The 27395-nt window shown below is 42.8% G+C and overlaps 3 protein-coding genes and 1 long non-coding RNA gene across 6 annotated transcripts; 1 reads left to right on the top strand and 3 right to left on the bottom strand.

Annotated features, from left to right (window-relative positions):
* Positions 1–1581: 1581 nt before the first annotated feature.
* LOC129587360 (uncharacterized) lies at positions 1582–2982 on the bottom strand. Its single transcript, XM_055481071.1, has 2 exons — positions 2913–2982; positions 1582–2616 (listed from the first exon to the last, which is right to left on the bottom strand). Exon 2 carries the CDS (start codon positions 2606–2608, stop codon positions 1793–1795), a length of 816 nt encoding a protein of 271 aa, XP_055337046.1. The 5' UTR covers positions 2609–2616; positions 2913–2982; the 3' UTR covers positions 1582–1792.
* Positions 2983–3021: 39 nt separating this feature from the next.
* LOC129587370 (uncharacterized) lies at positions 3022–8285 on the bottom strand. Its single transcript, XR_008690355.1, has 3 exons — positions 8154–8285; positions 7307–7554; positions 3022–3211 (listed from the first exon to the last, which is right to left on the bottom strand). It is a non-coding gene; the product is annotated as an uncharacterized LOC129587370 (long non-coding RNA).
* A 546-nt stretch (positions 8286–8831) lies between these two features.
* LOC129587362 (uncharacterized) lies at positions 8832–10499 on the top strand. The gene is made up of 2 exons (XM_055481074.1): positions 8832–9006; positions 9328–10499. The coding sequence occupies exons 1-2, from the start codon at positions 8880–8882 to the stop codon at positions 10128–10130; spliced, it is 930 nt and encodes a 309-aa protein (XP_055337049.1). The 5' UTR covers positions 8832–8879; the 3' UTR covers positions 10131–10499.
* A 13112-nt stretch (positions 10500–23611) lies between these two features.
* On the bottom strand, positions 23612–27281 carry LOC129587326 (uncharacterized protein C18orf19 homolog A-like). 3 transcript variants are annotated; one of them, XR_008690350.1, is made up of 4 exons: positions 26959–27281; positions 26138–26665; positions 24764–25723; positions 23620–24120 (listed from the first exon to the last, which is right to left on the bottom strand). XR_008690350.1 is itself a non-coding variant. In XM_055481024.1 (3 exons), exons 2-3 carry the CDS (start codon positions 26566–26568, stop codon positions 25369–25371), a joined length of 786 nt encoding a protein of 261 aa, XP_055336999.1. In that variant the 5' UTR covers positions 26569–26665; positions 26959–27281; the 3' UTR covers positions 23612–25368. The 3 variants fall into 3 exon arrangements, 2 of the variants coding, with proteins under 2 accessions (XP_055336999.1, XP_055337000.1); XM_055481024.1 differs by having other exon boundaries at positions 23612–25723; XM_055481025.1 differs by having other exon boundaries at positions 23612–25723; positions 26138–26657.
* Positions 27282–27395: the final 114 nt, after the last annotated feature.

Raw genomic sequence — 27395 nt, 5'->3', positions numbered from 1 at the left:
AATACGGTAATTCAGGAAATTTCCGTCTTTTGCAGCATGATAGTGTATGACTATAACACTTAAGGTAATACAGCCATGGGCAAAGGTCAACAGGGCGGCGCCAAAAAAAGCAATAAAATTTATGAAAACTACTGTAGATTACATGTATAATAGTGGTGTTCTAGTGATATTTTGAGATTGCTTCGTATTACATCTGGGAAAATATGGGCAATGTTAAAAAAGAACAGCAATGGATTCTTTGTATGATTCAATTTGAGCTCTAATATTGGTTGCCATTACGAGATCCGCAGATCGAACACGGGAACGTACAAAGTTAGAAAGTATGCGCATGCGCATATTATAGCGTATATCTTAATACGCAACTATAATTAATTATTACGTCGACCTAAATGAGAAAAATTATCTCGGAATCACCTTCGCCTATTAAAGTGCAGGCGCACAAAACAGATACACACTCGCCACACGGAAACTTTTTCATTTTCTAACAACGATACTCGATTTGATAGATTCAGTTACTAAAAATTTTGGTAACATTCACCATCACCGATTCACCATGCAGGGTGCCAATTGCCACATAACTCAGTGAAATTGTTGACATTTCCGTTGGAATTACGTGTACATTGGGCTCAGTAATTACTGTACACCTACTTAATTTCAACAGGATGAAAATGCAGTTTGTGCACAAATAGTGCATGCTGCAGTGCAGTTCATCATGATACCTGAGATACACATCAAACAGTTAGAAACGCACAGGAAAGAAACAGTGGCATAGTATAATCTGCAGTAACCCTTGGCCTGATCGACCGATACCTGCCAAATTTGACAACCGTTTAGTAATCTAAATATTATTTCTCTGTAATTCATCGCAAGCCATTCGTGCCCATAAAACCCATGAGTACTCGTCACACGACCAGTTCTTTCGATATACGCATTATTGAGCCCGTATAATAGTAATTATGTGACATTAAATTCTCATATTGCTGCGGATAGCTGTCTATAAACGCTGTATACTGCGCATCCACCAAGTGCAGCGTAATCATGTACGTTGCATTCGATGGATCTGGAGTACACAACGATTCTCCTTCTCAGCCTAAACAGAATACCAACGATCCTTTCGCTTCTGCTTAAACCATATTTAGCGCGAAGGTTGCACTGTGAACGATTGCCACAGCACTACGTCACAACCCACAAGGACAATTTAATGTATGCCTCTCAATATTTAAGATTCGTACAATAATTACAGCAAACGGCAAAAACGACTTCATTTTTATAATTATGTATTATCGACAGTTTATAAGTTACACGCATATGTTCAGTTGGTTAATGAGCGAGATGTGTTTAAAAACCGCGACACCAGTGTTTATTTATGCTGTTAGAAAGCACAGGCTCTAGCAAACCTTTCTACGTTCATATTATTTTCCATACATTCTGTTTACGCTCAGGTCGCGCTCGAAGCGTCAAAAGCTGCTTCGCGATTTACTATACAAGATACGTTCAATTCTGTTGTTTCGGTTCTGAAGATGCTTTCTCGGTCGAGAAATTTCAAAGTACGACACAGGGTGAGCGGATTTATGTTTTTCTGTAATTAATTCACAAATAAGCGGGCGCAAATGCTGATTATTTTCGCCATCACGAAATCAACAAAGCCGAAGAACAATTAAACAGGAAAGGTCACTGCAAAGCGTTTTATTACTCGTACATTTAAGCGGTTACTCGAACATGTAAACAGCTAATCGGCTATACAACGACATGCAAATGCTTGCAGTCGATTCTATACTGGATCAGTATCGCTTTACTGCGTGCTATTCTTGGCGAACACCACCAGCGTCGTCGTCTGGAAGACCCACTCATGTATCTCCCGGTGCGGGCGGAACCAGCACTGCACTTGGCCGGCGTCGGCCGCTGTAATCTCCCGCAGGCGGTAGCCATAGCGCATCAGTTGTCCCGGACTGTTGGTGCTGTTGAAATCGGGGTTCGGCGGACGACTGACCTTTCCGAGATCGCCGGGGGGCATCAGCGCTCCGTACGGCGCCTCCGCGGGGCCCTTGGTGATGCGGCCGTGATAGCGCCACATAAAGTGGTTGGCCATGTTGCGAAAGATGCCGTCCGGCAGCGGCAGCCGGATACTACACGACACGATAAGGCACTCGCCCTCGGTCGCAGTCAGGTAGGGAGGTTCGTTGGCGAAGACGTCGCTGCGGCGCGTGACAAGCGGCAGCAGCATGTACCGCTGCAGGACGCGGCGATGCGGCGTGTACACGGGCGCGGAGGGGACGGCGACGCAGTGCACGGATCCCCCGGAGCGCAGGGTGACGTTGAGGACGGTGAAGAAGAGGGTGTGGTTGTCGCGGGCGAAGGCGTAGGTCTGCCCCGTGGTGTCGTCTTCCGGCAGCGGCACCGGTTGTCCGGCTTGGAAGACCAGCTGGTCCTGGTGCAGCCAGGACACATGGTGCGGGTCGACGCCGGCGGGGACGCTGCAGCTAAAGGTCACGTTGTCCCCCAGTCGTGGCCGGTACACCACGCTGTCCGCCACACTGGGCGCGGGGGCCAGTCGGGTCAGGGTGATGCGGTCGTCCAGCCGGTTGTTCAGTAGCCCTTCCGCCAGCATATACTCCACTACCAGATGAACCGGTTACTGACTTCTGTACACGGAGTAGCGGAAGGTACAGAAATATTGGTAAATTTGCAACAGCCACCAAGATAACAATGAATGCAACCGCCGGTACACTACTTAAAATTTAACCATTAAAAAAACAATTTAACCAGTCTTCTCTGGGGTTAAAAGGTAGCGTGCTCAAAGACAGCCATGGCCCTTTCCTTTAAGAAAGGGCAAGACTAAAACACTGAATACTGAGAACAGTTACTGCTTTAGAATAATACTAAAGGAGCGAACTTTCCGTACAGCTACTTACAATCAATCCCTGGCACTCCTGGAGGTGGTGGTGATGACGGACATCCCGCGCACCAATGCAACTGCAGCAGCATTATATGTCGATGGTCTAGAAATATTCGGCTAACACGTATCTCTGCAGCTACCATATATAAGTATTATCCACGCAGTTATCTTTTTTTAACAAGAAAAACAGTTCAACACCGCAGTGGTAGTGCAAATAACTAGAGTAGGTTGGTAGTACTCCACACGCAACTTGTCAACTCTGAGTTTTCCACGAAAGGTAAAGTGATAGATGATCAACTTGTGAGTGCCGGCATTCTGTAAAAGAAATGGAAATGCACCAGACTGATCGGGCTCTAAGCAACCGCACGTTATTGCTATTTCAAACGAGCGAGAATAGTATGGGTATCATTCATAATACTCGTAGTTGTTGTTATCCCCATAGAAACGTACTCCATGCGCAATGCTTGTGCAGTCGCATATTCGACCGGAAGTCCTCCATATTCAGGACTCATGCTTTCGTTGGTGTCTGTCCGTTACGAAAGGTTGTCACGAAAGGTAGTTACGAAAGTGTTGCTGGCTGCTTTTGTTGCTAACCAGGGCACTGTTTCCGCCTCCAAATTAAAAAGAAACTCGTTTTTTGTACAAAGGTTTAGACTACCGTGGTATGCTTAAAACAATAATTTTATCTGCAGAGGTCAGTTAGGCGTATTTATTTAAAGAAAGTCATGAAACAGTGCAGAAAAGTGTTTGGAAGTGCGCGAAAGCGAACGTTTCAGCACGTGAACCCGAGTCTAAGACATTTACTACCATGTACCGGGCCACCGGCACACTTCCCTTAATAGACGAGTACATGTGCATGTTTAGTGTGATGTTTAGTTCGCCGATAACTTTCCAACCGGATGTTACGCGCCTAAACGATTTTCACGCCATTGTGTACAAATCATTTGTCCATAGAATTCAGAAAACGAAGCGAAGAAGTGCTTTGTGAATGAAATGTTTTCGCATATGTACCCGATTGTGGTACTATGTACCAGCACAATTTTCTTACGCTCAGTAATTATTAATTTTACCACGAGGAACATGCAGTTCACGGGAAATGTCAAAGTTCTGCATGTTGTAATGAATTCTATCATGATAGCTAAAGAGATACACATCGAACAGCCAGCAACGGAAACAGAAAGATTAGGATGGTACTATCTGCAGTAGCCCTTGTCCCGATCGGCCGATACATGCCCAAGTTCAATACGGCTTACTAAAGAAATTAAGCGCCCTGCGTCATAAAGTGATCTCGTTTGGTTCCTTTTCCGCTGATAATTTGTAAGTGACAATATATTTGTAAGTGATGGTAACTGTAGTTTCAATGTTTACAAAATTTCGGCTATTTATAAAACTGTACAACTGTTTCTATTCCTTTTATTTGCAGCTGTTTTTCACATTTTTCACAGCTTTTCACAGCTGTCCGGCTTTCAGCCGGACTACAACGTAAAGCTCTAAAAACCATCACTGATTACAAGATGCCGGTTACTCCGGAACTGTATCAGAAGTTGGGTATTCCTCACATATTCGACCGATGGCGTCAGAGCGATGCGGTGTGGCTGTTCAAGTTCTGGAACAAAGATCAGTTCCCGCTTCCGGCCTACCTCCTGGACATGATCTAAGTAAAAGATAACACCACGCGCTACAACTTGCGGAAGCCGGCCCGGATCGATGTTACGCGGGCAAAGAAAATTATCGGAGGGTGGACTATGGAAATGCGGCTATAAAGCGTCCTCCCCAGTGCAATTTCTAGAAACGAAATCAAGCCCGATCGGGGCACGAAACACTCTGGCCTATCCGGAGCATTTTCTGTTCCAGGATAATGGCATTTCCGGGCCAACGTATTGTGGGCCAGATCTGGTTCAGATTCGTGGGAAGAACTTGCCCCGCGTAGTGCTGAAATAATCTGGCCCAACAAATCATAGTTCTGGCCCACAAATAAAGTTTTCTTTATTTGAGTGTTCTAATTTAAGTATCCAACAAAATTTAGCGGTGTCAATCACAAAATTCCTATTGAATCACAAGGTATGATAATTAACCGGCAGCAAGTATGTACAATATATTTGTACATTTATAGTATGCAATGTACGTACTACGCACGTGTATCCGGTCCGAATAGAGCTCCGTAATAATAATTAATAATATAGTAATAATTGACAACTGCTTTAAACGTTTGAAACAACGCGCTTCAGTGATTGCATATACCGATGATGATATACGTAATATAATGATATTACATTACTTGAAAGGTATAAATGAGCATTGATTACACAAATCCAAAGTTAACAGCTAAATTACAGTACTACATCAACAAAATTATTCATGCATATAATTAAAAAAATTATTATTATTAAAAATAATATTAATATTATTACTATTAAAAAGTAATTAAAAATTATTACGATACAATTTACTGAAACATTTTGCTGGACGATTTTGAAACTGCCTGCCGGGGTAGTCCGCTTTTCCCGCGCTTGGAGGCGGTGCTACCGTTACGCACCATGCTGTACTTATTGCACATCACTGTAGCGTATTAGAGCTGGTGGTAGTGTTCGTTTCTGCAGATTGCAAACTTATAACAATAATCTGCTCTTCTACCAATTTGATTTCATCAGACCTCCAGTTTTGTTTTATATAATTGTTGTATTCACGATGGCATTTTTGTATATATGAAACTAATAACGACTGCCCCTGGGAAATGGTTAATAGTGATGTTTTTGCGCTGTAATTGCGTGAGTTTAGCCTTTACTGTTGCAACGGTTAGTGGGTTTTGGCAGCTCTCGACTTGCGTCAGTTGACTGGTTGTCAAAAACCTCTTTTCCACTGAAGATCCACCTTGTCGAAGCCTCCCATGGTTTAGGATCAAGCTTTAAAGTTCCGAACATGTGGAAATATTAGAAAATTAGAAAACAGGATGATCCCGTGCAGGTGCGTGCGTGTGTTTAAAGTACTTCGTATACAGTAAATAAAATCAATATGCAAATAGCAAAAATACTGTACACAGCATTTTATTTGCATTGGGAATTATTTTTACTAAATTTTTACTGATGGGACACGTTATTACCCTTGTTTTAATTACGTATTCTCGAACTATATTTAATATTGGGGATGATTTTCTTCGCGTGGGTGTGAAGTTTCTGTTTGTGAAGAAAATCTTTTTTTGTAGTCCAATTTCGTTAATTTCAAAATGCAGAAAATTTGTGATTAAAGGAAATAAAATTATTAGTTTATTACTAATAAGTGGGCTAATAAGTATAATATTTAATTTCAGGATTTTCCGCAATAATTCTCCATTTTCCGATGAAAATTTTTCCCAAACGCCTGCCCGCTGCCAGCACGCGCACGAACCCACTGAAGCTGCATGCCGAATATTTCCGATAAGAAGAACTTGGGAGTGAAGCTGTATACCATCGAGTCGGATGTGCCTTCGAGCAAAGCTCAAGCTGATGCGAATGTTTATTACGAAATTACTGAGCCGAAATATTGAGAAATAAATGTACTTACATATATAACCGATGTGCATCCTGTTTTTTTCATGTTTATGCCGTGATAATGCAGACTTGTGATCAGTGCATGTGATGCGCTACAATAAATATTAATAAAGCCTATTATGTCACTTAATAATAAAGCTTCTAAGTCATGTAAAGCGTTGGATTTAAGTAAAGTACAAAATAAAAAGCAACTCAAATTCAAAGTAAATTTAATGTTTGGACTGGGCCTGAACTCTGTTGCATATCGTGTTTAAATAGGCCCAGGCGGAACCAGAACTTGCTCAGAGTGGGTCTACAAATAGGCCTTCCGCCCGTTTGCCGGTAGGCCTGAGCTCTCTGGCCCGCACAATGGCACCTCGGACTTGGTTTCTGGTCCCGAACAGGGGAGTTTGACAGGCCCAAACAACCCCTGTTCGGGTTACAGATTTGCACTGGGTCTTGATAAAATTCTTGCTGTTAATCCTAAAATTCTCGAAGCAGCTTCTGTACCTTTTCTCAAATTTCTACTCAGATCTGTTAAACTCTCCTAAATGTTTTCGTTAGCAGAAAATTGTTTTTGTTCGACCAGACTTGAAGTCCCTTCGGGGTTGTCTGCTCTTGTGCCGTAATAATAATAATAATTTAATCTTTACAATTGGTTAAAAATCCTGAATTAAGGTCGTTCCTAGAATTCTAGGTAAAGTTCCTTCATATCCCTTGTGTTTTCCTTATGGCGATGATTTTGTTTGTTTTTATCAGTAGTATAATGCCGTAATAAGAGCGGGGTGTTGATGTACAACTACGGGAAGAAAAAATTAGTAAAAGCCAAAAGGTGTTTCTCCATAAATTATGCAGTGCTAAATGGTCGGTACAATAATTACATGGAATATACGTACATACGTACAAGACCAAAATCGTGTGCTTGCTGGGTTTCTGACGGAGCATATACGGATCGGTGTAATCAGCGTGAAAATCGTCCAAGCTAGCGAGCTCGTTATAATCTGAAAAAACATTTTCCGTTCCCGGAATACTGAAGCCAGAATTAGGAGTAACTGTCAGTCTGCTCACCAGGGCAGAAATTCCCGCCATAAGTGGCACATCATCAGTGTCCAGAATGGCAAAATTAATTACCAAACGTGTCATTTTTTCCACCTGAGATGCAACGTGTTACCGTAAAACCCGATATTAACGCCCTGGGCTTTTATTTTTTCGAGAGCTTCCGGAGAGGGCACTTAAAACCGCAGGGGGCGTTTATTGCGGGGGGGCGTTTAATATTTCAAAGAAATATCGCGCTCAGGATATTCAAGTTTTAACGAAATTTGTATGTGTGGACATTAAAGGAATAATTTAGATACCAAGACATTTGCTAGAAAATCATGATTTAACAGGTGTGCTTAAATGGAATCCACGTAACTTAACAAGATGTAACATTCAGACTGTAACGACAATGCTCTAAAAAACCGCGGCGCCGCAACTTATTAGGCGCCCCGGGGCGATAATTTCGGGGGGGCTTCTATTATTTCGAGAGCTTCGGGAGGGGGCGTTTAAAACCGCACGGGGCGTTAATTTCGGGGGGGCGTTAATATCGGGTTTTACGGTATATGCATAAATTAAAAACGGATGCTAGTTAGTTCGTTAATTGGTTCGTTAGTTCATGTAGCTCCTTCGTTGCTGCACCGACTATCGTGCTGCCACAATCCACCAGTCGTTTACGGAGATTTTTATTTGCGAATACGATCGTTCCTGGATACCTGGCGGCTGGCGTAATAAGAATGCATGAATCGCGTCAACAGTGTGGCGTGGCTTTTTATAGTAGGAAGACTGGAGCACTCCGTCAAATTTGAAATTTGTTAAGAACTTAAGAATAAGGCGTCACCGCGGAACGGTTGAGCTGCCGTTGGCGTGCTGTGTGTACTTTAAAATATCTCCAATACTTAATTCGTGTAAGTATTTTAGTAGAAAACTTCACCGGCATTGAAAATTTAACAATTACCGAGCCATGCACCTGGTATTAATCCAATTAGAATTCGATCTGCCACCCTAAACCACAAGGAAAACGAAGGCAAAAGCCGAAACTGTTTCTTGAAAACGTAACATTGTTCCAGGACAGTGCAGCAACAATGCTTGGCGACTGTCATGGCAACAATTGTGGCCGCTTTTACTACAGTCTATGCATGCTTGGCGGTTGTCTGCTTTCCTAACGAGCGGTTGACACTACGAAAATACAAATCTGAAAGATGGTGTAATCGCCGACAATACAGTACGTATCTATCTGCAATCGCATGTACATTTAATAAGTTCTTGTCGTTCTTGTTTGTACTTTATGTTATGTGGCCGTTATGTTAAGCAGGACAAACCAGCGCAGCAAAACCAATGCGTTGTACAGAAAACTGAGCCTGCTGTGACGTATGTACGTATGACTTTTATAGTACTTTGCAGTGAAAAAATTAAAACAAACATTGACAGTACTGTGATCGATGCATTTGGGCGTGGTGCGTGATTTAGCGTGGCTGCAGCTGAGCGTTTTCAGCGTGTGCTGGGGATGCCTGCCTCTCCCCTTTTCCCTTCAAGGGCCGCAGTCCAGCGTGCCGCCGGCGATCAACCGTAAGTGGGCTGTGGATGTGATTCGTGGAGGCAGACCTCGTATTGTTACCATAGCATGAGTGAACCTTTGTGCGGGCCGCACAATAATTATTTCGTGACCACTGACTGTGGATACTTCGTTTTAACGCATACTGCGCAAATCAACCCTGGTCCGTTCAAACTCAACACTGGAGACTGGCAAATCAAATTATCGTCATATCGTCATTTCATTTTCAAAAATTTTATTTATCTTATTACAAAATAAGATGAATAAAATATACGAAAAAATAAATAAAATTTAAAAAAAATTTAAATAGATGAATATAGTCAAAAAATTTGCAGTGGAGGGTATGATCACAGACGCCATGCTGACCAGCCGGCAGGACGAGCGCCTGACTCTGCCGTTGGCCCCGGATGAGCGCCTCCAGCAGGGGGAACTGCGGCGCCCCCAGCTGGGCGAGGACGCGACGTTCAGCTGCGAGGCGCCGCCCGGGGGCGACTGGCGCTCGCTGACCTGGCTGCACCGCGGACGCACCGTCTTCGAAGCAGGCCACGCCCAGCCGGAAGACCCGGCACAGCGCTACAACGTCAGCCGCGTGGGTGACCGCCGCCTGCAGCTGGTCGTCCTCAACGTCACCGCCTACTCGGGCGGGCCGCTCCTCTGCGTGGATGCCACGCCCACTACAAGGAGCTACACTGGCCCACCGCGCGTTCTGCGCCGCTTCACGCTCCTCCCGCAGATTACCCGCGCCAGCGAGGTCTTCGAGCCGCAGCTGGAGACACCGCACGTGACCAGCGTGGGCGTCCCCATCATCATCCCCTGCCGCGTCCGCTTGCCGCTCCCGGAGGCTATTTTGCGCAATCAGGAGAACCACTATTTCTGGCGCTACAAGGGCCGCATCTTCCGCCCACCCACGGAGCTGCCGTACGGTGCGCTGCCTCCGTCCAAAGAGGTCTTGACGGGAACTTACAACCGGAAAATGACCTTATCCCCCAATCTGCCCGGACAGTTTCTGGACTATGCACTGCAACTGACCGTTCGGGAAGCTAACGCAGGCGCTGAGCTGCAGTGCTTCTTCCGGCCGCACGAAGGCGTCCATGAGTGGATCTTTCAGACTACTACGATTACTGTTCTCAACGAATAACTATGCGAGCATACAAAGTTAATACGAATATCAAGTCTGCTGTCGACATAAATTGTTGGATATCTTAGCTTTCCTATGTTCCTCTGTCTTGCTTATGTTGCCCATATGTCTGATATCCGAAATGGAAGTAGACCAAGGGCCTCGAACCCACTCATTACTTCCGGTTGCGAAGCATCGGCCTGCGATGATGGTTGAGGTAGGTATAAAAGCTTCCGGTGAATCATTTCCGGTCGGTTCGTTCGTCCCTGGAAGCTGGAGCTGGCGAAAGGAAAACTCGGGGGCATTCTTGTGTTGTCGTAAGGCTACTGGTAATGGTCGGTTACGGTCTTAAGGGAAATGGCTCGGTACATGGTGTCAAAAATGGGATACATACACTGAAACTTTCGCTTTCGCGCACTCTGAATCACTTTTTTGTAATACTTTATATCATTCTAAAGCTAAATGATTTGTATACATGGTTGAAAAAACGCTTGCGCGCGTAACATCCGGTTGCCGAGTTACGGCGTACTAAAATAGGTGAAAAGTTTAAATGCATTGTTGTGTACCAAAAGTACGTTTATTACCCAATCTTCTTGAAACTTTGCTGTAAAAAAAACATGGCCATAAAGTTGAAAGTGAACCAATATCAGATTTATAGAATTTCAAAAATTTTGAAATTCATTTTAAAATTATGGGAAAGTGCTATGAACCTGAAATTGGTTCACTTTCGATTCGGCTGTAGTCTCTGAATTTGTATGAATGTATAGTCTGGCTGTGCATTGCGGCAGCCTGTTGGTAATGAGCGCTCAAGTGTGGTTGCTTCGTGTTGATGCAGTCATGTGATATAATACTCTCCCAAGTAAATCCGCCCGTTATCATTAAATAAATGTTCTTCCGATCTGAGGATATTCAAGCGTGAATTAAGATTTCTTTATGTGCTTAGTTGATCCCCCTAAGTATCCAGGATTTGTAAAATCATTCTGCTATTTTAACATCATTAATTTAATGTAGTGAAAAGCGTACAGTTGTTTGTAAGGGTGTAAAAACGAGTCATAATTGTACATCACTACTCAGCACCTGACACGGCAAAAGAAATGCATTTTCCCGGCGCTGACAAGTGAGAAAAAGGCATTTTGATTGACGTTTAGGGGAAAGCGGAATTGCTGATTAAGCAGCTGACAGTGGGATTCGTAGAGAAGGATTTCCGTGTCTTCTCTGGCAAGAATGCTGAGTACACGCCGCTACAAAGAAATCCAATACCGGCTTAACATGACATGGTACTCAAACCTTAAGTACGTACATTCTAAGAAACGTACGTGACAAAACTACACCGCACCCGGAAAATGAAGATGGAAGACTACGCGTTGTCTGTTGTCCAGTGAAAAGTGAATCATTGTTATGCCGTGCGCGGGCCCGTGACTGTATACTGTAACAGGATATATAAGAACCTCTGCGTGTAGAGAAACGCTATTTTACACTGGTGCATTAGCAATTTAGCATGTCTAGCAAGTTGACTGGTATTCTGGATAGTGCAGCGCAAAGCAGTTCTGCACGGGACATGCACACCGGCCGCGGCAGAACATTAACGAGGCAGGATACGGTATCCGTGGTAGGGCATAACTCGATTGCTCTAACTGTGGGTTTCAGTACCGGTACTAAATCCTACCGTTAGAGCAACCTCGTTATGGCAAACCTACCGGTAGCGGCTTTGCTAGCGATGTAGCTGCTGTGCTACTGGTGTTAGCCATGGCATGGGGCATTTTTATTTGCCGTCGTAAAGAGGATTCTCCACTGCCTCGGGCACCTCCGGTAACGGCCAACATCCGACAGCTTCGAAAGGAGATTGAGATACCCAGGGAGAAAAAGCCACCGGCCGCACTCCACGCCCACTACCTGCCACTGGGAGGACAGCGAAACCCATCGCCCACTTACATTAGGCCCACTCGCCACGCACTTTAAGTGAGTTCTGTAAGATACAGAGCCGGAAGTTCTGTAACGTTTTGACCCCACCCCTCACCGCTGATTGGAAGCTCAAGGTTAAAGTGTTCTGCATCTAAAAGGAACTCTCCTGGCTCCGTTACGATACAGAACTCGCATTTCTCACCAGAAGTTCAGGTCGTTCTCACCAAGTGTATGCAATAACAAATTATTTTCCCTTGCTACCCTTGAACCCGAACATCTTTTTAGTGGTTTTCTGGTTTTTACCTGATTTCTAATTGTCTTAGTCTAACTTTCTTTAAATCACTTACGCCTGGCCCAACGCGTTCCGCGCTTAGGCAGCCACAGTCTTCGGATGATAGTGCCTTTTAACATACAAGTCTATGAGTGATACGTCCTGTTTTGAGTTCACTACTAGAGCTGATTGTTCCTGTTTTGACATCACTGGATCCGCAATAAAATGTTACCCTAGCTAAAATAAAAACAAACAACACCTGTATCGACCATCTATTTGTGAATAATCAATTTGTGATGTGAGTGCGCAACTGGCATTATGCTGAAAGTTTCGACCACATATTAAACTGGAAAATTTTGAATCTCGTTGCTCTGTAACGCTCTGTAAGATTAAGCGCTGTGCCACTGGTAGATTCACTTTTACAGAACTCCCGGCTCTGTGTCTTACAGAACTCTTTTAAATTGCGTTTCGAGTAGTACTATTAACACTTACACTAAGATTTTCGGTATCTGGAGCTGTTGAGAGTAAAACGCGGGATTACTGTTGTTGGCGCAGTTGGTTATTCTGCGGTTTACATTGACTGATATACACCAGAACTCCGTACCCCATCACTTCCAGTTCGGTAGCATCAGGCGTGTACGCTATTGCAGTTTACAGTGTTTTACAGTGTGTAATCTTCCCGGTATAAGCCTTCATGCAAAGCTTGCAAGCGATTTCGCTTCTTTGGACTACATAAACTAATAAATTCATAATCATGCAAGGCAACGTCTCGCTTGTTAATCATGACTCGTACCCCACAAGACACCATTAAAGTATTCAGCGGCAAATCAATTTCTAGAGTAATTGTGACAGTGTTACGTATAATCTGTAGTCTGTACATTTTATAAATTAAAAATGTCGCACAGTACTGCAATGCTTCATGGCCGGAAATAAATAATACTACGATCTGCTGATTCCGTATTCATACCGATAAAAATGTATTCATTAATTTTTTAACATGTCGAAAAACAAACTTGAAGTAAAATATTAAAAAAATTTAATTACTTATTAAAAAATTATAAAAATTGTTATAATTTATGAGTGTAACCGTTACTAATGTCTGTTACTCATGTTGGCACCCAGCCCCTTTGTCATACACCGGCCTTAAAGGCGAAGTTGTTGCTCAGAAGTTTAGTCAGTCTGACTGTTTTACTGAGTACAGCCCTGCTACGCCAAGTTCGGACAGTAACAAATATTTCTCACCTGCGACCGTTGATATCTAACCTTCTGATTTAATTGTTTTATGATAGATTACAATCAACAGCAACTTTCTGGATTACGTTTCTATGCAAAAAGCTACAATGCCGGAAAAGGGAGCAAAAGTTTTACTTGCACTTTTTTTTAAAAAAACGCGCTGCTTCCGAAAAAATCACCATGTTCAGTCGATAATAGTTTAAAAATTCTGGAAAATTGGAAACTTCCAAGTGGTATTTCGATTTACTAACGGTCCCTTTCTAATATCTATTTAAGTACTTACATCCTCACAAAAGCGATCAGCGCACTAGGCAACCACATTCTTCGGGAGATACCTTTTAACATGCAAGTCTATGGGTGACAGATCTTCCTTCGAGCTCACCTGGCGCACCGATCGCGTAGTACTGTTTCGTTAGCCCGTACTAGAGACCTTGTCGGTCACTGAAAAGATTTCGCTAATGTTCGCACAAAACTATTGGTTGGGGATTTTACGGGAGCCGCCGATATAAGCAGTTCGGTAATGACCCTTACCCCAACCCTTTGATTTGCCCCCGTCTTCTCGCTGACAGATCAGAAGATTCCGAATTTGATATTCCCAGATTCGCGATAAAACGTTGTACTAGAAAAAATGAAAGAGCTACACAAAACGGGAAAAACGAATATTTTATAATTTATTTTCAAAAGTGTCCGAACTTGGCGTAGCAGGGCTGTATATAAGATGCTACAATTACAATGTTAACGACACTTGAATTACTGTTCATTAAAGCAAACTACCAAAACCACGTTAATTGTATCAGATTATGAGACCTGCTTGTCTCTAAGCAGTGTTAAGTTTGTTTTATCATTGTTGTGTGGATACTACAATGGCGCAGTTCAAGAGTATTAAGGTCACCGAGTTGAACGACTCCAATTACTCGCGACGGAGGGTACAGTTGGAGGATGTGTTGACTGGTGAGTCTTTGTGGTCCGTTGTTAATGGGACACTAACGATGCTCCAGGATTTGACAACGGATAAAGCAGCACAAGAGCACCACCTGAAGTAGGTAGCTGCCGATGGGACAGCCAAAAGCATATTGCGTGCTACAGTGGATGATCCCACCTTCAATCAGTGTCGAGACTGCAAGACGTCCGTTGAGATTCTAAAGAGGATCTAGGAACTGAAGGAGCCGAAGACTGATAACAACTTGATGTCGGCGATGAGCGAGTTTTTCGAATGTTCTAGCGGCCAAGATAGGTGCGTGCGGGAAGCGGGAGAAGGTCACGACTCTTGGTTGATCGGGAAGACGCTTGCTTGCTTGCTCAAACAGTACGCCTCTTTTGTGTCGTCGTGGAACATGATGGCCGGTCCTGATCCAAAAATGTCCACGTTACGGGAGAAGCTGCTTTTAGCGGAAAAGACGATGAAGGGACAAGGAGAAGGAAGCGGGTCAAGTCCAGCTGGTGAGTCACTGTACACGAAAGGTAAGATGCTACTGAGTGGAGCGAAAAAGTTTACGGGGAACTGCCGTATTTGCGGGAAAGTCGGTCACAATGAAGCAGATTGCTGGTCAAAGAGGAAAAAGATCTAGGCACCAACAAGCGACAGGACAAGTCCGGTCACGGTTACAGGAAGGAATCTTTAATGGTTTTAGCTTTGCATGTGGCCGGAAATACGGATGCGGTCATTGCTGATAGTAGGGCAAGTGGCCATACTACGAACAAGAACACCTGGTTTAAAACTCTAGTTAAGCTAGATGATCCCAAGCCGTTCGTGGTTGGCAACGACGTTTTTCCATGTTAAAGGAAAGATGACAATCAGCAAAGATGGCAAGGCGTTCCTCGGTGGACTGCGAGGTGACGGTGCATCGTACCGACCTTTCATACGTGTTGTGCCGCCAAGTGGAGATGCGCTGAAGGCGCAGCCTGTGGGAATTTGGCATCAACGGCTTGGACACGTCACCAACGCATTGGTCGGCTCCATGGTACGCAACAAGGTGGTGGACGGCCTTGAGGTGTTGGTCTCGAAGCGCAGTGTGAAGTGTAAGTGGGTTTTTAAATCGAAACTACTTCCAGATGGTGAGCTGAATAATCGGAAAGCGCATCTTGTGGCATGCGGCTACTCACAAGCGCAGGGCATTGACTATGGCGAAACCTTGCCCCCGTCGTACGACACGAATCGGTACGGTGTGTGTTAGCGGTGGCTGCTGCACGCAACTTGGAAATGTACAGTTCGATGTGAGGACTGCATTTCTGAACGGTGACTTGGATAAAGTTATATAATATTATATGGACCAGCCGGCAACATACGGCGACGGCAGTAGACGTGTATGTCGGTTGAAGCGTTCAGTATACGGCTTGAAGCAAGGTCCAAGATTGTGGAACGAGCGTGTGAACGCGGTACTCACTAAACATGGATTTACGGCATGTGAAGAAGATCCGTGTGCGTACGTGAGGAAAGGAACAGACAATGAATACATGGTAATGTGTCTTTATGTGGATGATGGTTTGGTGTGTGGTGTAACGCGCAAGGCGGTGAACGATTTTCTAAAAGAACTGAAGAATTTGAGTTGACAGTGCATGAGCAAGATTATCATGTGGGCATGGATATTACTCAAATCAGGAAGATCGGCACCATCAGCATCAGTCAGCAAGGATACATTAGTAGTGTGCTGCAGCGTTTCGGAATGTTGGAGAGCAAGACGTATGCATCGCCACTGGATCCGAACGTGAAGTTGGAGAAAACGGAGGATGAGGAGGATGCTATTAGTGTCCTTACATGGGGTGGGAAGAAACCTGGATCCGAGCACTGGACAGCTGCTAAACGGGTAATGCGCTATTTGAAAAGCACATTAACTATGGCTTTGACGTTTGGTACAGCAAGCACGGAGTTGGTCGGATATTGTGACTCAGATTGGGGAGGTGATCCGGATGAACGGAAGTCAACATCCGGATACGTGTCCACATTGGGAGGTGGACCTGTTGCATGGAATTCACAACTGCAACACGTGACTGCATTCTCCGCAACGGAAGCCGAATATATGGCACTGGCCGAGGCAGTTGAGCAGAACGAGTGGAGCAGACCGTTTCTGGATGCGCTCGGAGTGGATATCACGAAGGCCACCCAGATGTATGTGGATAATCAAGGCGCGATTGCCTTGTCGAAGGATTCCGAATTCCATAAGCGGACGAAACACGTCGGAATTCGCTACCATCGAATCCGATAGGAAACGAAAGCCGGATCGATTGAGGTGAGCTATATTCCAACGGATCAAAATCCATCGGACATGATGACGAAGGCGCTCGGAGGGATCAAGGTCAAGTTCATCACCGGACTGCTCGGGATGCATGGACTGAATGACCGCTGACTGGGTGAAGAGTGGTGTCAGAATTTATGTGTGTAACCCTTGCTAATGTCTGTTACTCATGTTGGCACCTAGCCCCTTTGTCATACACCGGCCTTAACCCACTGACGCCCATTGGTGTTGGGGCGCAACAGGGTCTTCAAATGGTTTTTCTTAATGAACAACAGCAATTAATCGATATCGGATAGCGTAATTAGCGTTACGAGACCTTACAGCAGCAACAAAAAACAAACCAAACTGGAATCAGAAGTCCCTCAAGAACCACGAGGTCGCAAAAGCCGCCAATTTCGAACTTTCTGATCTCCCGAAGGCCCTGCTAATTAACTAATTAGCCACTAAGTCAGTTAATCTGAGATAATTCAGAAATGTACGATCAGTAAAGCTTTATAAGAAAATGACAAGCGTCGGTTCTAAAAGTTAAACAGTGGGTGGCCACAGTCCATCGAAAACTTGTGTTGCGTGCAGACCATTGGGCATGTATGGTCCTGAAGTACGGCCGGGCGCAATTTCGGCACTTTTATAATTATGTAAATCGGATAAGGTCTTGTTGGTTCGGACTTCAAATATGCCCCACGTGGTTCTGTTTGCCGGAACTCTTCCAAAAACAATTAAGTTGGGCAGCACCCTGGGCGGTTGGATACGGCCTTCAAACGAACGAATCGGTGGTCGTTTCTGGACAACCAACCTTCTATATAACCGAGCGTGGTAACCTTCCTTGGCAATCTGCAATAGTGCATTACCACTGTAATCGGCATGATAACCTTGCAGCCTCCCTTGCGCCTCGTACGATCTACTGCATTTTACACGAACCAGACCTTGCAGCGGTGTAGGCGAGCAGGAAAAAATACATCGGTCTCCTGGAGCCGTGGATGACAACAACTCTAGTAATTACATGTCCGGTAGTGAGTAGTGATCTTTGCGCCAGGTGTATTAATAGCATTCGGCCGATGCTGACTTCATGATGGCGGCTGCTGCTTCCAGAACTGCTGATGTGAACTTCAGCGCATCAATACCGCACGTGCTGCTGGACTGTCATCGCTTATTTCCGATCTAAACGCTGCGGCTAAATCCATAAAGGTGCAATCATGCACCATGCGTGCAGTGTAAGAGCAGCTCGGCGTGTCATAAAGACTGTTATGCGATTTGTTGTACGAAAAGAAATGCTGTTTTGAGAATTGGATTGTTGGTAATCGCTGCATTTGTTGTGTCCAGTTATCCACCAATTACTTCATTATGCAGAAACATTTTCCAGTTTTGCTGACCAATGGTCAGTCTACTGACCACTGCAATACCCTTGTTTTGAAGCCCTCTTTATGGTCTATACGATAAACGTTTTCGTTTCGGTCAGGTGTTGTTCGCCGAATTATTATAGAATTAAAAGTTTTCGTGACTAGGACCGTCTGCGCCCAATGGTGTTGCTAAACACCCATGTCACCGCCGGTGACCTATGGTCAGTACAAGTACACAAAAAATTCACTTTCTTAACCGAATTTTTTCATGAAGAAATCCCGGTTTTCACGAAGAAACTCCTACCCGTTCGGGTAGTGAGCGTTGGAGGGTTAAAGGCAAAGTTTTTACTCAGAAGTTTAGTCAATCTGACTGTTTTACTGAGTATGTAAGATGCTACAATTACAATGTTGACGACACTTGAATTACTGTTCATTAAAGCAAACTACGAAAACCACGTTAATTGTATCAAAAATTTTAAAAATCGTTAAAAATGTGCTAAAAATATAATAAATTTAAAAAATATTAACAAATAAGCATTAAAAATTAAAAAAATGTTGATAAGTTATTAAAAACATTTATTAGAAAAATGTATTAAAAATAATATTTAAAAAATTTATATTAAAATAAGTGTTAGAAATATTTATTAAAAATTAAAAATACAGACAAATATTAAAAATTTAAAAAAATTTTTATAGAATAAATACTAAATATTTAAAAAATTTTAATCAGTTATTAAAAAAGTAATAAAATTATTGAAAATTAATAGAAAACGTTACTAAAAATTTAATAAAATAGTTATGAACAAAAAATAAAGTATTAAAAGCAAAAGCATTAAAAAACGTTTTAAGACCTTTTCTATGGTTTATTGGGCAATAGCCGCCATAACAACAAAAGTGCAAGCGCGGGCACACTATTTTACAGTTAATATTTAAACATTAAAAAAACAACCAAAATGTCCATCCGCCTGCGGGTTATAAGGCAACGCTCTTAACCCTATAGAACCGGAGTGGGTCGTGGTGACCCAAGAGCATCCAACAACAGACGATACCAAGCGTTACAATAACAAAAACAGGATATTTGCTGCGGCTTTTCCTTTTCCTTTTTCGATTTATTTATTTCTGCGGATATGAAGAACATCATGCTGATATTTACCAATCTCGAAGGGCTCAGGCGTTTTAAAGCTGTCTGGGTAGATCTCGACGTGACAGAGCTTAATGCTTTTTTGGGTATGCGCCAGCAAATATTAAATTATTCAGATATTTATTTGAATATTTTGAAGTTATTTAGTGGTAAATTAATTTTGAATTATTAAATTATCAAATTATCAAATTATCAAATTATCAAATTATCAAATTATCAAATTATCAAATTATCAAATTATCAAATTATCAAATTATCAAATTATCAAATTATCAAATTATCAAATTATCAAATTACCAAATTATCAAATTATCAAATTATCAAAAAAATTAAATTATTAAATTAAAAATATTAAATTATTAAATTATTAAATTATTAAATTATTAAATTTATTAAATTATTAAATTATTAAATTATTAAATTATTAAATTATTAAATTATTAAATTATTAAATTATTAAATTATTAAATTATTAAATTATTAAATTATTAAATTATTAAATTATTAAATTATTAAATTATTAAATTATTAAATTATTAAATTATTAAATTATTAAATTATTAAATTATTAAATTATTAAATTATTAAATTATTAAGTTATTAAATTATTAAATTGTTAAATTGTTAAATTGTTAAATTATTAAATCAATTAAGTTTTATATAATTAAAATATTAGTAACTTCTGTCAAATATTTTTTCTGTTTATTTAGGATTATTGCTTCTTCAAGGAGCGAATAATAAAAATGGTCATTGTGTGCGTGATCTATGGAGTAAATATGAAGGAAAAGCAGTTTACAAGGCCATTATGTCACGTGACCGGTTCGAACAAATTCTGTTATCTCTGCGATTTGATGACTCTTTCACAAGAGATCAGAGAGAAAAAACAGACCGATTAGCTGCAGTGTCCAATTTACTGAATATCTGGGTTCCCATAATTCAGCACTCGTTCATCCCCGGAGAAGACGTGACAGTGGATGAACAGTTAGTACCGTGCAAAGTCCGATGCGGCTTCCGGCAATATTTGCCAAACAAGCCAAGAGGAAAGTACGGCATAAAGTGTTGGGCGGCTTGTTGTAAACCGGCTTATTGCCTAAATTTCCAAGTTTACACTGGAAGACCTGTAAACTCAGAACAAATCAGAGAGCTGAATCAGGGAGAGCGCGTGGTGTTAGATATGGTGGAGCCGTTGGGTGTCAACTCTGGTAGAAATATTGTCTGTGACAATTTTTTTACCAGTTTTCCATTAGCCCGGAAGTTGCTTGCCAGAAACTTAACCTTAGTCGGCACATTGCGGAAAAATAAACGGGAAATTCCCGATGACTTTCTTCCTGCTAAGAAGCGGGACGAATTGTCGAGTTTGTTCGGTTTTTCAGGAGATAATATTACGCTGGTTTCATATGTGCCCAAACAGAATAAAGCCGTGGTTTTGCTTAGCACAATGCACCACGATAAAGCGTTAGCGGACGAGTCAGCCGTATAAATTGAAGATCGGCAGTTGAAACCGGAAATCATTCTCAAATATAATGAGGGAAAGTTATGGGTCGATTTATTGGACCAGTATGTGGGATACAATTCCGTCAAGCGCAAAACACGTCGCTGGCCAATGGTTATATTTTTCGACATTATCGACATTTCTGTGCAAAATGCCTGGGTTATATGGAATTATTTATCGCCGGCATGGAAATCAGGAGAAAAGGGGCGGCGGCGAACATTTATAGGAGAAATCGGCTATAATATGAGCAAAGGTATATTTACTTTTAATTTAGCATGAATTTATATAATGTTTTTTTTTAAATTTATATTTAATTAATAAATACCAAACGTTTTCAGCTCATTTGGGACGAAGGTTCGAAGAGGTGAAAACACTGCACAGTGATCATCGTCGTCTGATAGGTGGTGTTCTTGAAATGCTTAGCGTGCCGGTTCCTCAGGTAGATTTGTCAAACGTTACTGAATCAAGCAGCATTAAAAAACGAGTACGATGCCGCCCTTGTCAAGAGGAGAGAAAGGACAACAAAACGTTAATTACGTGTTTTTGTTGTAAAACACCTGTTTGTGGAAATCATTACAGCGCGCTGTGTGGCGCTTGCGAAAAGAACTGAAATTTTATTCATGCATTTGTCAATTTTGTTGTATTGTTAATTTTTTATTTTCTGTCTTTGTTTACATATATAGTTGTAATTATTTAACGGGTTTTATATATGGCACTATTTTTGTTGTTTCAATTTTTTTCCTATGCTTGTCCTTGGAGGGACTGCGCTGTATATTAATGCAACAACAACAAGAATCCTTTTAAGTGCTTGTGTTCTGTTATGCTGTTCAAATTAGGATATTAAGTCTATAAACGATATAAACAAATAACATCGTTGCTAATAAATCTGAGTCATTTGTACAGCGCATATCTATTTGTGGCCTGAGTGCAGGTTTCGCTGTTCGATTAACCGTAGTGAATGACCAGAGGTCTATATTCCTTAGAGGAATCAGGGCTGCCTTGCTTATGTCCTACTTATGCCCCGGCAATAATAAACGGGCGATTCTTATTTTGATTAGCCAGCCCTGCCCTTTCAGGGAGAACTGACCAACCAGTCTGCCTGGGTCAATTGACCCATCATCGGGTAGAATCGTCTCTGAAATATGTTCGGGACTATAGGGTTAACACAGCAGTAGCATTTCCCTTAATGACAGCCAAACTAAAACGTTGTTTCATAAAAGCAGTAGAACGCGCTTCTCCAGTTTATTCCCGAGTATTACGGCCCATAAAATGTACAAATTCACTTAAGGCTAGGCCGAAGACACCGAACGTTTCAACAACTAAGGGATAGAAAAGGTGTCTACTTTCCAGTGGAGAGTACTTCCGTCGCTTCTCATTTTCTTCCAGGTGAGCCACACTTCCTTTTTTATTACAAAAAAACATGCAAGATGAATGTCGGCATTTCCGCATTTGCAAACTTTTTAACCAACACGCTATTGGCGGTGAGCCGTGTATCTGTAATGATCGAACTACCGGATTTATTCGCATTAATAATATGAAAATATTTGGATTAATTCGGTTTTATTGCCTGGCGGGTGCGAATCTATAGAGTACGTACAAGTAAAGGTGCGCGCAATGCAAAATTTAATAATGATTCAGGTTGGCAGCGGAAACACAGTAGCGATACTAGTAGTGAGGCGGCGAAACAGGTGTGAAGTAGAAGTTGGACGTAGGAAGTGGATCGAGCCGATTGAACGATAACTAATAGTAGAAGTGCGCCAAGGCAACACGCCGCACAACGGCTGAAAACAACAACCAATCAGAAGAAAATTCTGTTACGTCGATGACCGAGTCCGTCAGATTTGCGAATTATGATGTGGCCACAAATTAATAATTTGACAGGAAGATATTTTATAACATGGAAAAGCATAACCGTTTGTCAAAAAAAGCCAAAGTTCGTTGTGTTTAAAATTTTTAAAACTAAATAAAATTAAATTGACATAGAAAACCCGCTGTGCACGAGAGAAAAAAAATCAGGAAAATGCGTGGATTGGAACTGCACAAGAATTATATTAGTAACGGGCTAACCAATGTTACCAGGCTGCAGTGGCGTAACGAGCCTAATAATTTGGGGGCCACGGCCCACCCCAAACGAAAAGTTATAGCATAGAGTCTATGGGAACGGCCTACCCCAAAGCCAGTACTTGTGGCCCACCCCAAACCTTTGAGCTCGTTACGCCGCTGCCAGGCTGCCACCCATTTCGCCTAAAGGACATTTCGCCTAACAGTTTGATTCAAATCATAAGTAACACAGCCAAGAAACATAAGAAAACCTAAGAAACCAAAGAAAACCTGGAAATATAAGAAAAAAATGAGTAACTATAAGAAAACGCTGTATCAGCGTTATTATCAGCGCTTTTCATGATTCGAATCGAATTTACAGGCGAAATGTCTCGTAGGCGAAATGGGCTGATACCTGTTACCAAAACATAAAACGTCATTCAACGGTCGTTGTGTGGCAAGCACTGTGCATCGTTTGCGCAATTTCACCATTAGCCACCGTTCAATCGGTTCGATCCACTTCCTGCGTCCAACTTCTACTTCACACTTGTTTCGCCGCCTCACTACTGTAACAGTAGCCGATCTGGCTGCTGTTCTAGTGGGTTGGCGTGTTGGCCGTACCACGTGTTGGCTGTATGGGCTGTTGGGATGAAAAGGTTGGCACGACCGGCAACGGTGCGGTCGTGGACGCTCTTACTGGCGTAACACAATTACTGACCGTAACAACGGAAGGGCCTAGACTCCAACTCTGACTCTGACTCTGATTCTGACCACTCAAACTCTGACTCTGACTACTCAAAGTCTGACTCTGACCGCTCAAAGTCTGACTCTGACTCTGAAGGTTTCTTAGGTTTCTTAATAGGTTTCTTAGGTTTCTAAGTTTTCTTAGGTTTCTTAGGTTTCTTAAGTTATTCTTAGGTTATTCAGTCAGAGTCAGAGTTTGGACAGTCAGAGTCAGACTTTGAGTAGTCAGAGTTTGAGCGGTCAGAGTCTGAGTCAGAGTCAGAGCTTGAGCGCGGGCCCAGCGGAAGTACACGGCATGTTTAATGACAAGAACAATGCAACACAGAGAACAAGGTTTGGGCCAGAGTTTAACAAGCTGATCAATGGTCAAGCCGATGCAAACTGAGAACAAAAATGAATTCTAGAAATGTTTTATCTCGGCTCAAGCAGCGCTGGGCTCGAGTTTTATAATTTACCGTTCGGAAGCACATGGAAAGGCAGGAAAGCATAATACCAACAGCGCAATACTAATTTACAGTAATATTAATACGAGTGCATGGCATGCCATAGTGCGTAATGTGTGTGAGAGACAGTTTTACGATTTCCCTTCCGGTCACCGGGCTGCAGGAACGTGCGAGACTGCGAGGAATATATGCAAGCAGAATTAAAACTAATTGTGAGTCTAAGCATGCACACGCCATGATTCACAAATCATCACTGCCCAGATCGAGCGGCATTTGAAATAAATTACCAAACCAGTTACGGCATGTCGATTTTATAAAAAAACTGGCTTGTGCTAATAAAAAGTATGCATACAAAAGTACGTATGTATAAATCACACATATATAGGCGTAAAAACCGTTTGTGCGCGCAGCATTCGGTTCGGGAGTTATGGCTGTTAGAAATTTCCAAAAATTTTGGAATTCATTTTCAAATTCATTCATCCAAATTCATGCATTGATTTCAATAATTTAAATTCATTTTAAAATTTTAAAAAATTGGTGCAGCTCTGGTTCGGTGCAAAAACGCTTTAAATGCATTTGTACGTTTCGATGCAAAATGATCGGTTGCTGACGAGACTGTGTAGTGTGTACACCTAAATAAGCTAAGATTTTTGGAATTTTCTAATACGTAGCCAAAACTCCCGAACCGGATGTTGGGCGCACAAACGGTTCTTACGCCTGTGCATGTATACAAACAATCTGGCTACAGAAGGTTATAAAACACAACAAAGAATTGTTTGGGAGTGCGCGAAAATGAAAGTTTTCGTGCATGGACATACAGGAGTTCGGTACGATGTACCGGGCCAAATCTCTTAATCAGTTTCATGGCCGGTGTAATAAATTTCACAGTTCGTTTTAATTCGAGCTGGAACCTTTCTGGAAAGCCAACGCTGAAAAGCAGAACGGGTTATTTTTACCGGAAAGAGGATGCATCACGCTGATTGCACGAACGAACATAAATAGCGACGCTATTTATAAACCAACACTGCAGTTCAGCTGAACCGGAAGTGATTAGTAAAGAAAGGCCGCCGTCGCGTTCACCCACAACCGGCCGACACCCAAAGCGTTAAAAACACAACACAGGCATGCCCGCGCTGGCATTTCAAGGCCACCAGCCAGCCCACTGGAAATCACTGAGGAGCATTCTCCCGTAAAGACAGCAGCGCTCCTTCCAGTCCGGAAATCGCGCTAAACGGTGAAATCTGGACGCCGGTAATCACGGAAATCACGCAACGAGCGATGCATTGCGATGATTATGCATTAGCCGAGCAGACGTTGAAGTCCCGTTTAGCGGGTTGTCTGCTGCTGATGTAATAATAATAGTAATAATAATAATAATCACGTGCTTCCGTATATCGGGATGGAGTGAACGCTTTCCGCGGCTTCACTGCTTCTTGGGAGGATTGTCGGGATCACAGTGCTCGGTGTGGCGTTTGTGTCGGGCGTCCAGCCGGCGGCGGACCATCCGGCGGACGTGCGTGGGCGCCTGGCTGACCATCTGCTGCAGGCGCTCCTTGGAGGGCACCGGCCGGATGTAGCCCCAGCGGCGCAGGTAGGCGATGGCCAGCGTCGTCAGCGCCAGCGTCAGGCCGTAGCGCAGCGGCGCCACCACGTGGTACAGCGCGTACGCACTGGCCAGGTACGCGTACGTCGCCGACCGCGACGACTCCAGCCGGAAGCGCTCCAGCAGCGCCTCGCTGGCGCCCACCCTCTCCAGCAGGGACACGATGTCCACGCCACTGCAGCACATGACAATTTAGACAAAGTAATCAATAACATTTTATGACATTAATAATCAATCAAAATTCAAAGCGATAATATTTCATTATAATTAATAATAGAAGTGAAGCAAATATTAATAAATTAATATAACCACAAAACGGCGAATCGGGAGGGGATGTTGTGTGCAGTGTGAGATATACAAATTCAAGTACAAACATAATTGTACATTCGTACTTCATCTTTGTTTCGCTTCATAATTATCACGGCAATAAGCAGACACTGCTGCTTTAAATTAACTTAAGAAAACTTAAAAATTGTAAATACATTATACATGTATTGTTCTTGTGTTTTACGAATGAAATTAAAAATTAAACGTAAAATAAAATGAATAAACACAATTTTGAATTAATAAAGCTGAATTGTACACCCACCTTTTGACTAGGTAGTAGAGGAGCAGCATCCAGCCGGCGGACGTAAGGGCGAACACGGGCAGCAGGACGTACCAGTAGGATTTGTACATCTCCTTGAAGCGCTGCCAGTACGAGGGCTTTGGCTTCTCCGGGGCGGGTGCCATAGCGTCAGCACGGGCTGGCGGTGGTGCAGCGCGGATAGCCCCTTCCCCAGGAGCCCCATTCGGTCCACCCCTGGTGCTAGGGCGACCGCCCACGGGGGCGGGGTGGCTGCTCAGTCCGCGCGCGGCGTCGTGTACCCGATAGGAAACGCGCCATTCAGCACCCACGAGCCCCCTTCCAAGGGCGCGCAGCTGACGCACAGGGGTCCGTAGGATAAGCGTCCTTATTGACACAGCAGCGCCCCTTCCCAACCAGCACGACGGCCAGTGTGCAGCGCGTCGCGGGAACATCGCGTCGGCCGCTCTCCGCTTACGCAGCACAACGGATAACGAGCTCCATCCGATGCTCACCCACTGTTACAGTGAGTGCCAGCAGTATCCTATAAATCTGCAATTTGAGCAAAAATGGGGCATCCCTTAATAATAGCTTTGCTTCATAAGGGAATACCTTCCTAAACGAGAGAATTTGAGAAAACACACGAAAATGACGTCGACAAGCAAACGTTAAACAAGATTAACGCTATACGTCAACCTCAGAAATAAAATGAAGTACTAAAATAATTTTGTCTGAAATCTAAACAAGCGAAACAGTTCAGTTTAACAATAACATTATAACAAGCAATTTAAATACTCGTATTTAAGCGCAAAGACCAAAGTTCTGTAAAGCGCAAATTTATTTACCTGTGTTGTAAAATCCGGAGTTGGGATGTAGCCGTAGGGTTAAAGCATAAGCTTAAAGTGCCTGGCATCTCAGGCGGTCCGTATATAAAAAGTCTGTGTCAGTGCTTTGCGAGTATTTTGACGGATTGCGAAGACATTTCCATACGGATTTTTCCCTTATAACCAATATTATTTAAACCATCTAAGCCCAAAAATTGTTGGCTGTACCTTGTACAGAATTTATGCGCCTATTTAAAATGAACATGTCGTGTTTATTTACGCACGCGTTCACGTATTACGTAGAAGTTGCAGCCACTACAGTTGCACGGTACAGATTAGATTATCGTGCATATCGCACTGTTACATAGTGTCTGGCTGAATAAAACGATTTGTCTCGATAAGAAACTTTCTGTGTGAGAGTTTTGCAACAGCGGCGTGACTGAGTGAAGTACAATCCA

This window comes from Paramacrobiotus metropolitanus, unplaced genomic scaffold (assembly GCF_019649055.1).
Source record: "Paramacrobiotus metropolitanus isolate TYO unplaced genomic scaffold, Prichtersi_v1.0 Parri_scaffold0000024, whole genome shotgun sequence".
Classification (NCBI taxonomy): domain Eukaryota; kingdom Metazoa; phylum Tardigrada; class Eutardigrada; order Parachela; family Macrobiotidae; genus Paramacrobiotus; species Paramacrobiotus metropolitanus.
The sequence above is the reverse complement of the archived record's forward strand: the minus strand, read 5'-3'. Positions and strand labels throughout refer to the sequence as shown.